Below are 12860 nucleotides of genomic sequence, written 5' to 3'. Positions count from 1 at the left end.
GACCGGCAGCAAAGTCCAGACCGGGGTCGGTCTGCTATTTCTCGGCTTGATGACGTGACAATAGGGAGACGACAACCGGCTCGGTGTCACGAAGAGAATGGACAGGATAGGCATTTTTTCAAAGTTTTAATAAAACAAGACAAGAGCAAAATCGGATGGCAAAAGTCCCGCCGACCACCGCGTCCGCGGCTTCACCCGATGGGCGGCGGACGGACGTCGGCCAGCCGACAGCCGAAGACGTCGGCGAAGGCGCGCAGCACGTGCGGGACGGCCTCGTCCACGCCGACGTCCCGGCGAAGCTCCGCGCTCAGCGACGTCACGCCCTTGCCGGCCACGCCGCACGGGACGATGTGACGGAACCAGGCCAGATCCGTGTTGCAGTTGAGCGCCAAACCGTGGGACGTCACGTAGCGCGAGCAGCGGACGCCTGCCGTGGGAAAAGGGCGGGTCAGCGACGGAATCCGAATCCCGTCCGAGCGGACGCTCGAGTAAGTACGAGTGGTTCCACTCCAGCAAAAGTCAAAAGTAGTCCTCCAAACAGTTGCTTGAGAAAGTACGCAAAAAAAAAAAAAAACTACAAGTGCCGAGGAGTAACTTTTTTTTTTTTTTTTTTTTTTAAATCGTAGTATGAACGTCAAATGAGATGAAAATAAATACATTATCTACAAATTCAGATATTGCTGAATATCACTTCAAGGCAAACAGAATGAATGAGAAAAAAAAAAAAAATCAAATTCTGTCAGACATAGAAAGTCTACACACGCCTGGTAAAATGCCAGCGTTTTGTCACTGAAAGGAATTTGGAGTTAAAAGAACTCATTTTCAAATTTGTCCACCATTAGACCTGACCAAAACAAGTAACAAGTGAGTAAAACTTGGAATGTGTTGGACTCAACTTGCTGCGCTTTCGCAAAAGATGTTTTCTTGATGCTGAAGTTAAGTTGAAAGAAATGCGGTTGCAGGAGGACGCAGGCCCTCTCGTGAGCGTTCGCAAGGAACACGTCACGTCCAAAGCGGGAGGCCACGTACGCCTGACCCACATTCGGAAGTACCCTTAAAACACTTGAGCCGCTAAAATGAAGAAAGGGCCGCGACCGCCCGTCAGGCCAGAAGACTCGCCAGCGTTTTGCCAGCGGCTGGGCTGGAGCTAAATGTTTCCGCGAGGACTCGCGGCGGTCGTACCGATGGCGCAAATCTTGTTGTCTCCGACCCAAACGCCGGTGTAGGGCGACGTGGACGCCTCCACGCGGAAGCTTCGGCACGCCGCCACGACCGTCCGCTCCAGCTGCGACACGTACCAGCGGATGCTCTGAACGACAACAACATTTCAGTCCTGTTGGCACTTTTAGGATTTAGTGACAAAGTCAGCTAGCAAGCGAGAGGCCGGCGGGGCCATTTTCCCTCGGGGAAAAAAAAAAAAAAAAAAAAAAGACCAGAAACCCTTCAGGAGTGCGCGAGGACGCCGATCGGACCTTCTTGAAGGCGGCGAGGTGCAGGACCGGGTAGCACACCAGCTGTCCGGGCCCGTGGAAGGTGGTGAGTCCCCCTCGGTCGGCGCGGTGGACCTGGGCCCCCAGCAGACGCAGGCGCTCCATCTCGGCGGGGGGCTCCTCCTTCTGCCGGATGCCCGTGGTGTAGACGGGCGGGTGCTGGCACAGCAGCAGGGCGTGGCCCGTCCCCTCCTGGCAGCTCTTCACGTACGCCCGCTGGACACCCGCAGCTTCCCGGTAAGGCAGCAGGCCCAGGCGGACCACCTCCACCAGCGGAACGGACCCCTGCAACCGCATGGCTGGGGGGGAAAAAAAAAAAACAGCGCCGACCACCGACGGTGAGCCGCGTGACGCGCTCGCCACACGCCCGTCGACCGACGGTGAGCCGCGTGACGCGCTCGCCACACGCCCGTCGACCGACGGTGAGCCGCGTGACGCGCTCGCCACACGCCCGTCGACCGACGGTGAGCCGCGTGACGCGCTCGCCACACGCCCGTCGACCGACGGTTGAGCCGCTGCCGGAAACGCGCCGACCGATCGACGACTCTCGAGTTGGGAGAACGTGTAGAGGAATGCGGACGGCGAAGAAGCGTTGGGTTGAAATACACGACGCGGGGTGCTCGCTTCATCATTATGATGATACTTTGCTTGCTGATGTGCACTGCTTACGCAAAACGACGCCGTTGACAAATTTGATTGCTCTATTCTGGCAACAGGAAGGAGGCCCCCCACCCCCGGAAGCCAATGGAAATTTCCAAAGTTGAAAGCGTGCAAAGGGGCTGGCCTTCATCGACAGGTGCACGACGTGCTCGCACACTGCAAATATTTGCCACGCCACGCCCCGCCCAAGACTGACTGCAAGAACTTCATTGGTCCATAATGTAATGTCTTATTGTCACATTATCGGGAAAGAAATGCGTTTACCCATTAACCATGTGAGAGAACGCTTCGTCTCTTCTTCCCAAGTAAATTGACAAGGTTGCACTCGCACATTTCGGGACGGGCTGACGACGTGATCGGAACCGCAAACATTGCTTCCTGCGGCCCGGTTTCGTCCACTATCCAAACGTGACCGTCCACTTTTGGGACGCAACAATGTGCGAGCTACATGTTGAACTTTGAACGTTATCGTATCGTAGACGTGACGTTTCAAACGGCGACGTTATCACGGAACGTTTCACCTGCAACTTCATTCGGCCGCCATCTTCCTCTCTTTTTTTTCTTCAACTGCGGATTCTTGGAAGACGCTGAAAGGCTCACTGGCGCCGCTGAGTGGACGGAGACCGCAGCGCTTGATTTAGTGACACGTATTTTTCCCTCGTCGGTTTTATAAAATGTTGGATCCATTACCTGACACAAAATGACATCAATTTTACAAAATGCAATCGATTGCATTCAAAATACATTTAAAAAAAAAAAAATCACGTGTGGTTTTCAAGAAGAATTACGTTTTTTTTTTCCGGAATAATAAGAGTTCTGCGTATTGATAAAGTTTCTAAATACGTCAGGAAAGAGACTCGCCACGTCCAGTTAGAAATGCCTAACTGCCACCACAACACTGCATACACTTATTTGACGCATCCCATTCCAAACCCACATCCAGACATCTTCAGAGACTTCAAATGACGCCGCATGTCGTCGCAGTGACTCAAGTAACGCTGAGAATACCAACGTGGAGTAAACGCCATCAATTATCTTGACATGTTCACTGCATTGAGAGATTGATAGTTTCAACAAAAACCATTTTTCTTAAAAGCTCTATCCGGTAACGTTGGTCCTGCGCAAATGAAGTCATGTTCTAAATTGTGCACGCAATCGCGCTTTATTGTGAAGGTCCCGCCCAGTGGAGATTGGGGCGGGTTTTTTTTTTTAATCGGTCTTTATTGATAAAAATACATTTACAACAAAACAAAACAGAAGGAAAATATTTTCCTACAAAAACACACAATAGACGTACGAAAGCGGAGCCGGTGGGATTAGAAGAGATAACGTAAAAAAAAAAAAAAAAAAAACAGCACAAAGCGAGATTTTTGTTTGACAGGCGACTTGTTTGTTTTTCGAAGGCGGGCGGGCGGGGTTTGTTTTGAACCACAAGCTCACCCACAGCAGCCAAAATGGCGGCCGCGGCGGGGACTGGCCGACGCTCCGGAAAGGCGACCGACGCGGCGGCCGGAGGCTCCCGCTCCGCTCTGGGACTCGGAACCGCGGACGTGCTCGACGCCGCCCGCCCGACGGCGGAAGACGCCCGCTGCTGCTCGCCCCGGCGGCGCCGGAGCGGGGAGGCCGCCGAGCCCGAGCGGAGAGGCGGCGGGGCGGCTGGCTGGAGGGACGCGGCGGAGCAGGAGGAGGAGGAGGAGGAGGACCGGGACCGGGACCGGGACCAGGACCCCCGCGCTCGTCCTCCTGGTTAGCATTCGACACTGTTTAACACGTTCGCAACTTTACTCTCGGGATTCACGACTTGTTGACACATGTTGGGACTTGTTGAGACTTGCTGGCAGTGGCAGTTCTTGAGGGTTGTCTCCCCCCCCCCCCCCCACACACACACACTTTGGACTCCCGTAACTTTCTAAAAAAATATTATCAAAAAGCTACTATCATTAAAAAGCTCGCTAAACAAGCAGCATAACTATCACGTTAACCATTAGGAAAAAAAACCTCATGAACGTACAAACGTCCTAATTTTATAAAATACATGGTTAGGGAAAAATGTACTACCGTTAGGAGGGATTTGTATTTGGTCAAATTATTGCCGTTAACGTTGGAAGCAGGAGGAATTATTGGTATTTTTATTTTTTTTTTTTTAAAAAGCATGAGGAATTATAAACTGGAGGAGTTGGAGTGACGTCACAAGGTAGCGGGCGGCGGCGCTACTGATGAGTCCACCGATTTCCATCCATTGTGGATCTGCCAAGTGGTCGTGCTCACCTGTCACGCAACCCACAAGCATTTGTCTACTGTGACGTTGGAATTGATTGATGGCGAGCATTTCAAGTGAGGGGTTGAACTTGTTCATTTGGGGGGTGCACCAACACAGTGAACCCCAGAAAACGGTGGCTGATCCCCACCTGCGCATGTACGTACATCTATCATATGTCGATGTACGTACTGTACATCCCCATGCAGACTAGACCTGAGCCACATCTTTGTCGAGCAAGTGTACTTTTACTGCATATACGCCGTAGTACAGAGCGGACGTCCTCCGAATGCGGCATCAGGTCAACCCGGCGGAACCTCGACGACAACGGCTGCTTGGGTTCATTAGGAAAGCCGCCGACTGCTTTCCAGATGTTTGCGATGATTTCACAGCACGGGATGAACTAATTTCAAATTCAGAAACGGCCACTAAAAACCGAGGATTTTTGATCGGCCTCTGCCAAAGGGAAAATGTTGGAGTCCGTCGCGAAGGACGGCGTCCGTGCGGCGCAGTGAGCGGCGTGGCCCGACATGGAGGCTGCAACAAAAAAAAAGCAAAGAAATCAGGCCAATTTCATTTTCCACATCAACGTCATCATCACTTGAGCCGTGGAAATGAGTTTTTATGCATGAAGGAAACCTTTATTTTTGCCGTCTCGTAATCTTTGGACCGCTTTATTTATGCGAAATTGATCGTCATCCTCTGCAGGACCCGTTGGGTGGAATAATCCCGACCCCAAACCTCCCACACACACACACACACACACACACACACACACGCGAGTTGTTGTTTTTGTTCAGCTTTTTCACGCCTTTTGTGTTTGCATGTCTGCTGTCATCAGACGTGTTCGTTTGCCCAAGTGCGGTCCACAAGTCGACGGAAGGCCCGTCGGCAAGTCCCAGCGTGAAGCACAAGGTGAGAAAAGTGGCGACCTTTGACTTCTTTTGACCGCCTAGTGGCAAATCCCAGCAGCCGCGTAAACAGCGCTGTCGTTCTTTCCGTCAAGCTGTCGGCGTGCGACGAGCGAGAGGACGCCAGGAGGCGGAGCCTCCGCAAAGACGAGGGCGGCCCGCTCCAACGCGGGGACGATTGCGTAAGTCGAACGCGGCGGAAAGAAGTTGTGAAGGAGTGGCCCACGTGCTGCCTGACTGAATGAAGCCTTGAATGGGAATGACGTTGCGGTGAGGAAAGCGCCGGTGGGACGGTCTGAGCGCTCCCCCGTTACTAACAGGGGAACGCCGAGTACGTAGCCGACGCTTACTGGGAAATCACCCGCGCTCGTTCCTTCTTCTACAAAGAGGGAGCTAACGCACCTTGGAACAAAAGTTGATAAGATTTACCTATGTCTGTCCATAGGGTTACGTGTGAATCCAGACTAACGTCCCCTTTGTTCAAACCGGCAAAATGCGACAAGGCAGTCGTTTGGTGTTTTTGACAATTTCGTCTCACACGCATCAACACAACACAAACGGGACGAAAAATGGGCCACGACGGCGAATGGTCACCAATGTTGAACGAGCAAATGTTCGTATTCCGAGTCAGCGAAAGTTCCAGCCGGTCCAAAAAGGAAAGGCGGCGGTGAGAAGAAGCCACCTTGTCCGTCTTGGCGCTCCTCGAACCATTTCACACGCATAACAACTTGCGAACATGAACACACGTCGAACGGCGCACGTTGAAACGTGGATGAGGACGTTTCAGACTGGCCGGAAATTGGCGCCTTAATCAGAAGGAGAGCGCTCAGACCGTGAGCTCGTGTTTGGGCCGCCGGAGCGAGATTTCATTTCATTGATCAGCTTTTCCGCCAAACTAATTGCTGAATGTGCCGCGTGAAGTCGAAAATGCCGCCGAACGGCTGTGAAGTGGTGGCCGCCAATGACGTCGCCCGCACGCTTGGTTGTAGGGCGTCCTGTCCGACTCGGAGAACGAGGAGCCCGTGACCCGGCGCATCAGGAGGGTCTCGGCGTTCGTGAGGAGAGGCCGGACGTCGTCGGGCGTCGCCGGGTACTCGCTCTCGCGTCCGATCGGCCCGCGCTCTGCGCGACCTCTGACCTGTCTTCGTCTTCCTCAGCGGCTCGCAGAGGAGTCGCAGCTGCACGGAGGCCGGCGACGACAGGGGACGGAAAAGCAAGGGGGGCTCCGCACCCGCCGCCGCGCCAGACACGGTACCACTCACTCGCGTCGGGGTCGGGCCCGCGGCGCCGTCACTACCCGGGTGTCAATCGCTCCAAATTTTGGAAAGAAATCAACACAGGCGTCCGCATCTGCCCCGCCGTCGCTGCGCTATCTTGCGTCGGCTCCAACCAGTTAGCGTGCCAGCTCGGGGGATTCGGGACGCTTGTGGCTGAAGTTTGCCTTTGCCCGGAGAGAAAATAATTCAAAAAGGAATTCATTTGTTCTCGTTCTTCAGTCCAAAGCGCCAAAGTCATCTTATTTGCTTGTTTGAGTGTCGACTTTTGCTGTTAAGAGCTGCCAATTCCAAATTCTGAACATCTTATTTGCTTTGATGCTCAATTTAGCTTTGCTTCAGAACCATCCACCCAAATCACAAATCCAGGACTCCCATTCAAAAATGTTTCAGCTTTATTCACATTGCAACATATGACCTAACCGAAGATGAATTCAATATTTACCTGATGCGAATTTCAGGTCTGATTTGCTCTTTATTGTGATTTTTATCCGCTTGACCCGACGAAGCCCCCCAAGACTGGGAAATCGACCGGCGTCCCCACGTTGTTGTATGTGACGTTAGCGATGTGCCAACTTCGGATTGGATGAATGAAACGTTCATTCATTCGTCTTCCGTTCCGCTCTATCCTCACGCGGGCGGGGCGGACCTGAACTGGTCGCCAGCCAATCGCAGGGCACGTACAAGCAAACAACCAATTTCGAGTCTTCAATTAGCCTCGTGCGCATGTTTCTGGGATGGCGGAGGAACCCGCACGGCCTGTCGAAAGGATTCGAACCGCGGTCCTCAGAACTGCTAATGGAAACCTCGAACCTGTCAACATTTTGTTTTTTGTGTGCCGGAGAATTCTCAATGAATGTGAGGGTTAGGGTTAGAAATCGTAGCTTGAATACAGCGCACGAGAAAAGGCGCGACTTAGAGTCTTGCGTGTCACGCCGCGCGCCACGGATCTCGCGCCGTCACGCGACTTCCTGTCGTTGCAGGCGGGGGCGACTCACAGCTTCGCGGCCGGAATCCTCCTGTCGTCCGAGAACAGTCGCTCCGCCTCGGCGCCGGTCGGCGCCCCCGAGCGGCGGCCCGCTCGGCGCGCCGGGCCGCCGCCGTCAAACGCGGCGCCCGAGCGCTCGGTCAGCCCGGAGAGCAACGACAGCATCTCGGAGGAGCTCAACCATTTTAAGCCCATCGTGTGCTCGCCCTGCACGCCGCCCAAACGGCTGGCGGACGGCCGCCTGCTGGAACCGGCCGTGGTCAAGTCCACGCCCCGGAACCTCACGTGGCGCCTGCACAAGCCCACGAGCTACGAGGCCAGCCCCGCCGTGCTGCAACGCTGGCGCCAGATCGAGCTGGACCGACAGAGCTGCAAGGTGGACACCAAGGGGACGCTGACCAGCCCCGTCAAGGAGATGCAAGAGGGCGGCGGCCCGACGCCCTCCAACAAGAGGAAGCTGCTCTTCGACCACCCCGCCGGGGACGCGCAGACCCTCAAGGTCCGCGTGCCCGCCGTCCGCTACGGCGGCGACTTGACCTTTTGTGGGAATCCCGACTTGGAGTTGGGGGACGGCGTCGGGGCCTTGTTCGGCCGCAGACATTCCTTCTCCCCGTACGCCCGCAAGTCCGGCTTCCAGTCGTGCAAGCTGGCGCCCAAGGACCCGTTGAGCCCCCGCGAGGAGGCCGGCACCTCCAAGCGGAGCGGGAAGACCAAACAGCAGGACTCCGCCGCCCCCGACCCCCAGGTCTGCGAGGCCGTCCGCCGGGAGAGGAGGGACCGGGCGCTCGCCCTCAAGCTCCAGAGACAGTTCGACCGCGAGAGCGGCCCCCGTCCCGCCGGCCCCGACAACTACTTCCTGCGCTCCTGGATGGCCAGTCACGGCCGCAGGAGGCGTGGCCTGCGACGCTCGCGCCGTATCAGCAAACGGCGCTAAGCCGACGCCGAGACGTGTTGGTTGGGATGCCCCCGAAACCCGAGAAAATTTGCTTCGACAGAACCTTGGCAAAATGGCGGACAAAAGTCAGGAAGAATGCAAAATAATCGGGGGTGGTGCAGTATTTGAGTCCCACGCCGAGGCCGTGCTTGATTTTTTTTCCCTCTTGAGTTTCATCTGAATTATCGCTCTAACTAACTACTGTAAATTGAAAATGTTTGGCGAAGGGCTTCGTTCTCCACATGCCAGCTTTAAAACGGATTCTCATGACAATGCAAAGTAGCTGTTTGGATTCATGTAGCAGAGACTTTTTGGTGCCAAATCAAACTGTGACATTTTGTAATGATTAAAAAACCAAAAAGAAAGTGTTTGACGCTTGTCGATGGCGCTCTCCCGTCAAAACGACATTCCGAGCACGTCTGAAGCGGAATGCCGAGGCCGGATCGCATCGATACCGGCCTGAAAATATCCACCGGGTACTTTCCGCCGTGCGCGTCAGAGCGCCGACCTTCGCTCTTCGTCTGGCCTTTCCGTGTCGAGGCGGAAACCGAGAAAGGAGCGAAAGGCGGAACCCCGGAGTACCCTTGTGTGGATAAGTAATCGTGTCCGAAGAATTATTTCATCATGAGTCATATTCCAATACAAAAGGTATTTGTCACCTCAGAAAGTATCAAATATGCGCATATCTTGAGAGAAATTCAATGGAATTCATTTTTTTAAATGTTCATAAGTCAGAAGTGCATTCAAAGCAAAACAAAACATTTGTTCTGCAAAGGTTGACTCATTTTTCTGCTCCAAAAACAAAATTTTTTTTTTAATTTTATTTAACATTGTATAGAAGCATTTGAATTTTTTTTTTTTTTTTGTGATCACTTTGTTTATTTATGATGGGGAAAATTTGTTTGGTTTGTCGGGGGGGGGGGGGATTAATTCTGTCCTGACTTTGAAATATTTAATAAAAAAATTAAACCTCACAAAAAGCACTCCAACATCATAAACATGAATTGGTATTTAGGAACATTTGCATCTTTTCATTTTGAAAAGTATCAGCAATATCCCGACCCGGATCGATACCAAAACGTGCCGTATTGCCTTCCAAAAGCAGAGAAAAAAAAACGGGAACGACCGTTTGCCCATTTTCTGAGCTGCTTATCCTCACAAGGGTCCCAGGCATTCGCCACTCCCGGCAGCATTTCGGGCGGGACACGCTTCCCTGCGATACGATTGGCAGCCGACGACCTTTGTAGAAAACGAAAGCTTTGGAAGCTTTCCGACGTGTTCTTGGCCGATGACGGATTTCAGCGGTTGGCCGGTGAGAGGATTTTGGGAAGTCCCCAAATGACGAACCTCGACTGCGAGAAACACGGAAAAGTTGCACGTCGTCGTTTCTCATTGACGGAAGGTCGGCACTTTTCCAGGGTCGTGTGCGGCGCGGACGACCCAAGCGATCACCCCGCGTGAGGTATTCGGACGGTGTGGTTCATCGACGGGGCTTCGTGCAAAGAGCGAACATTCAATGACAGCAGCGTTGCCGTCAACCATTTTATGAGTATTTGTGATCGCAACCTGTTGACGGCTGCGTCCTTCTCAATTTGCTTTTAAAAGGAATAAGAAAGACGTAAAAAAAAAAAAAAAATGTTTTGAAATTTTGAAGTTGCCCGCGCGTGCAGGTGTGGGCCGAGGCTGCGGCCTCCTGCGGCCCCCTGCGGCCCCCTGCGGCCCCCACGTCCGATGAGTTTTTGAGACCCCTGGGGCCGATTAGCGCTTCCCGTGACGTCATCTGACCCGAAGGGGGGCGGCGAGTAGTGATGACGTCACCCTCACGACCAATCGGAAGGTGCCAGGTCGGCAAGCGTCCTTGTCGAAGCAAAATGGCGGCTGCGCGCGGCGGAAAGAGCGGTCTCTTAGCCAAAGTAAGATCGGGTCTTCTTATTTTGTCTTTCGCAGTCGCTGGGTAAGTAAAAATTCACGCTCGTCTTGTCTCGTCGAGCCCCAAATCAACAACATTTGTGACGAGAGCACAAGTGGCGAGGAAGTGCATGCAGGCGCGCAGCCAAGCTAATAATATGCTAACGATGAATGAAGAACAACAACAAACTTGCACAAATCAGCTGTTGATACTTGTCGACGGTTACCACAACGATTGTCTGATCGCATTGAAGTAATCACAAGTTTTTTTCAAATTATCGCTACTTGGAATAATAAACATTGCAAAGTTAGAACACAAATTTGCAAGGCACGCTTAAGAAAAACAAAGACCGCGAGTAAGCCTCTCTGGACCAAAAACAATTTTGCAGAGAGACAAATCTGATACTTTCACAAAATGATATTTTGGATTTAAAATTTTCCGTTATATTAAACCCCTGCCAGCAAGCGGTAAAACGATATTTTTACATGTAGAATTACAGCAAGATATTGGGAAAGTAATGATGTCAATTTAAAAAAAAAAAAAAAAAATCAACCTGGCATCGGAAATAATCCCAAAACCCTAACCTCAACTTTGTACGCTACGGCGATGCGTTTCAGTGGAGAATCGACGAGAAGCCGGTGAAGATCGACAAGTGGGACGGCGCCGCGGTCAAGAACTCGCTGGATGACGCCGCCAAGCAGGTGGGCCTCCGGACGCAGGTCAAAGGTCGACCTCAACGACTTTGCCGATGTGTGGCTAAGGGGGAATCGAGCCCTCTGCCATCTGGACAAATAACCAAAGTCATGAGCGTGATATGCGGCCCGTTTTTCAAATTATCGGCAAAGGTCTCATTTCTTGCAAAATGAATACAGTATAAATCCATGGAAAGTAGACGGACTAGCACTGTCGTCGCGATCGCAAAGGACCTGATTCCCGCCGAGCCCAAGTCGGTCGAGAACAGCGAGAAAGTTTTGGTGTGGTGACACGTTTGCTTTGGCCTGAAACGTGGCTCACAACTAGACTTTGCGCTGATAAACTTTCCGATCGGTTCTGATGTGATAATTCGCCAATGGGATCAATAATGTCATTGCTCTGTTCACGTACTTGAAATACGATGCGGCGCGCAAGCAAGCTAGCTAGCACCCGTGCGTGTGCGTAAAGGTGCTGCCGTTGTGTCGAAGGCGTCGTTGCTAAAATTTACAAAAAAAATGTCACAAAAAGTAGATGCTGCACGTATTTTTTGACACGTAATAGAAGACCGTGACTTTGTTCCGTCTGTAGTCTATATTTTTGGCGCAATTAAGTACGCAAGTATATGGAGTAAACGGAGTCCCTCCTCCATGTCGTGATCGGCCCCCAAAATCCCGAGGGTGTTTAAAAAAAGAAAAAATCTTAGCGAGAACGCCAGAACACCAGAACGGCAGTTGCGGGACTGAAATGGCGACGCGTGCGCAGGTCCTGCTGGAGAAGTACGGCTACGTGGAGAACTTCGGCCTGGTGGACGGCCGCCTCTTCATCTGCACGGTGTCGTGCGTCTTCGCCGTGGTGGCCCTGGTCTGGGACTACCTGCGCCCCTTCCCCGAGTCGAGACCCGTCCTGGCCTGCTGCGTGGTCTCATATCCTTGGCTGTCGTCGCGCCGGCACGCTGAGATGGCAAACGAGTACTTTTTCAAGGTCCCCTTGAGTAGTTTGCAAGAAGAAAACAATTTCTGTCTCTTCCTTCCAGGTTGGCTTTCTGCTAAGATAAAGGAAGCCTGAGAAAAATGAGAGGGAGACAATTTCAGATTTCAAACGTTGAAATATGTTCGGCGAGTTAAAGGTTAAGAGCAAGGAATTTGCGGAAACGTGGCTGGAAACCCTGTGCGAAAAAGAATTGAGTTCCCGTCGGGACAGTTTCGAGCGTGGCTCCTTGACCCTCACGAGGGCCCTCACGTACTTCATCATGATGGGCGTTCTGACGCTGTACACCACGTACAAGGAGAAGAACATCTTCCTGGTGGCGCTCCAGAAGGACCCGGCCGGGTTGGACCCGGACCACCTGTGGCAGCTCTCGTCCTCGCTCAAGCGGTAAGCGGCCGCACGTGCGAACGCGACCGGCACCTTCTGACGGGTCGCCGCCGCCGCCGCCGGCAGGTTCGACGACCGCTACACGCTGCGCGTGTCCTTCGGGGACGGCCGTCTGAAGACGTGGCGAGAGAGCCAGCTGACCTCTTCGGTGGCGGCTTTCTTCGACGAGAACGGAACCCTGGCCATGGACCAGTTTGAGAAGTGCGTGTCGGGGCTTCACGACGAGCTCGCCGTCGCGGACAAGAAAAGCAAATAAAGTTGTTGGGGCACTTTCCTTCCTTTCTGCTTGACGTGTTTCTCTGTTTTATCTTGCCTCCCCGCAAAGTGTCAAGATTCTTCAAATTCGCCCTCGCTCATCCTTTTGGGTCGT

At 52.8% G+C, this 12860-nt stretch overlaps 2 protein-coding genes across 8 annotated transcripts; one reads left to right on the top strand and one right to left on the bottom strand.

The window, feature by feature from the left end:
* Positions 1–111: 111 nt before the first annotated feature.
* On the bottom strand, positions 112–3609 carry lipt2 (lipoyl(octanoyl) transferase 2). 6 transcript variants are annotated; one of them, XM_061826917.1, is made up of 5 exons: positions 3591–3609; positions 2672–2840; positions 1473–1789; positions 1183–1309; positions 112–427 (listed from the first exon to the last, which is right to left on the bottom strand). In XM_061826917.1, the coding sequence occupies exons 2-5, from the start codon at positions 2835–2837 to the stop codon at positions 192–194; spliced, it is 846 nt and encodes a 281-aa protein (XP_061682901.1). In that variant the 5' UTR covers positions 2838–2840; positions 3591–3609; the 3' UTR covers positions 112–191. The 6 variants fall into 6 exon arrangements, with proteins under 6 accessions (XP_061682901.1, XP_061682898.1, XP_061682899.1 ...); XM_061826914.1 differs by lacking the exon at positions 3591–3609 and adding an exon at positions 3088–3420; XM_061826915.1 differs by lacking the exon at positions 3591–3609 and adding an exon at positions 3096–3420.
* On the top strand, positions 3605–12764 carry spcs2 (signal peptidase complex subunit 2). 2 transcript variants are annotated; one of them, XM_061826911.1, is made up of 8 exons: positions 3605–3896; positions 5249–5322; positions 5414–5500; positions 6308–6408; positions 6476–6569; positions 7576–9826; positions 11041–11124; positions 11879–11931. In XM_061826911.1, the coding sequence occupies exons 1-6, from the start codon at positions 3605–3607 to the stop codon at positions 8512–8514; spliced, it is 1587 nt and encodes a 528-aa protein (XP_061682895.1). In that variant the 3' UTR covers positions 8515–9826; positions 11041–11124; positions 11879–11931. The 2 variants fall into 2 exon arrangements, with proteins under 2 accessions (XP_061682895.1, XP_061682896.1); XM_061826912.1 differs by lacking the exons at positions 3605–3896; positions 5249–5322; positions 5414–5500; ... (1 more) ...; positions 6476–6569; positions 7576–9826 and adding exons at positions 10270–10427; positions 12356–12490; positions 12557–12764 and having other exon boundaries at positions 11879–12039.
* The last annotated feature ends 96 nt before the right edge of the window (positions 12765–12860 follow it).

The sequence above is a fragment of the Syngnathoides biaculeatus genome, chromosome 8 (assembly GCF_019802595.1).
Source record: "Syngnathoides biaculeatus isolate LvHL_M chromosome 8, ASM1980259v1, whole genome shotgun sequence".
Classification (NCBI taxonomy): domain Eukaryota; kingdom Metazoa; phylum Chordata; class Actinopteri; order Syngnathiformes; family Syngnathidae; genus Syngnathoides; species Syngnathoides biaculeatus.
The sequence above is the reverse complement of the archived record's forward strand: the minus strand, read 5'-3'. Positions and strand labels throughout refer to the sequence as shown.

Bases quoted from the DNA above. Each gene is read 5' to 3' on its own strand.
- spcs2 (XM_061826911.1), top strand. From the start codon at position 3,605: ATGGCGGCCGCGGCGGGGACTGGCCGACGCTCCGGAAAGGCGACCGAC. The intron at 5,323-5,413 runs GTGAGAAAAGTG...CTTTCCGTCAAG, and splicing joins GTCCCAGCGTGAAGCACAAG to CTGTCGGCGTGCGACGAGCG. The intron at 5,501-6,307 runs GTAAGTCGAACG...GCTTGGTTGTAG, and splicing joins TCCAACGCGGGGACGATTGC to GGCGTCCTGTCCGACTCGGA.
- lipt2 (XM_061826917.1), bottom strand. From the start codon at position 2,837: ATGGATCCAACATTTTATAAAACCGACGAGGGAAAAATACGTGTCACT. The intron at 1,790-2,671 runs GTGAAACGTTCC...TTTCCCCCCCAG, and splicing joins GCGGCCGAATGAAGTTGCAG to CCATGCGGTTGCAGGGGTCC. The intron at 428-1,182 runs GTACGACCGCCG...TTCCCACGGCAG, and splicing joins CAACAAGATTTGCGCCATCG to GCGTCCGCTGCTCGCGCTAC.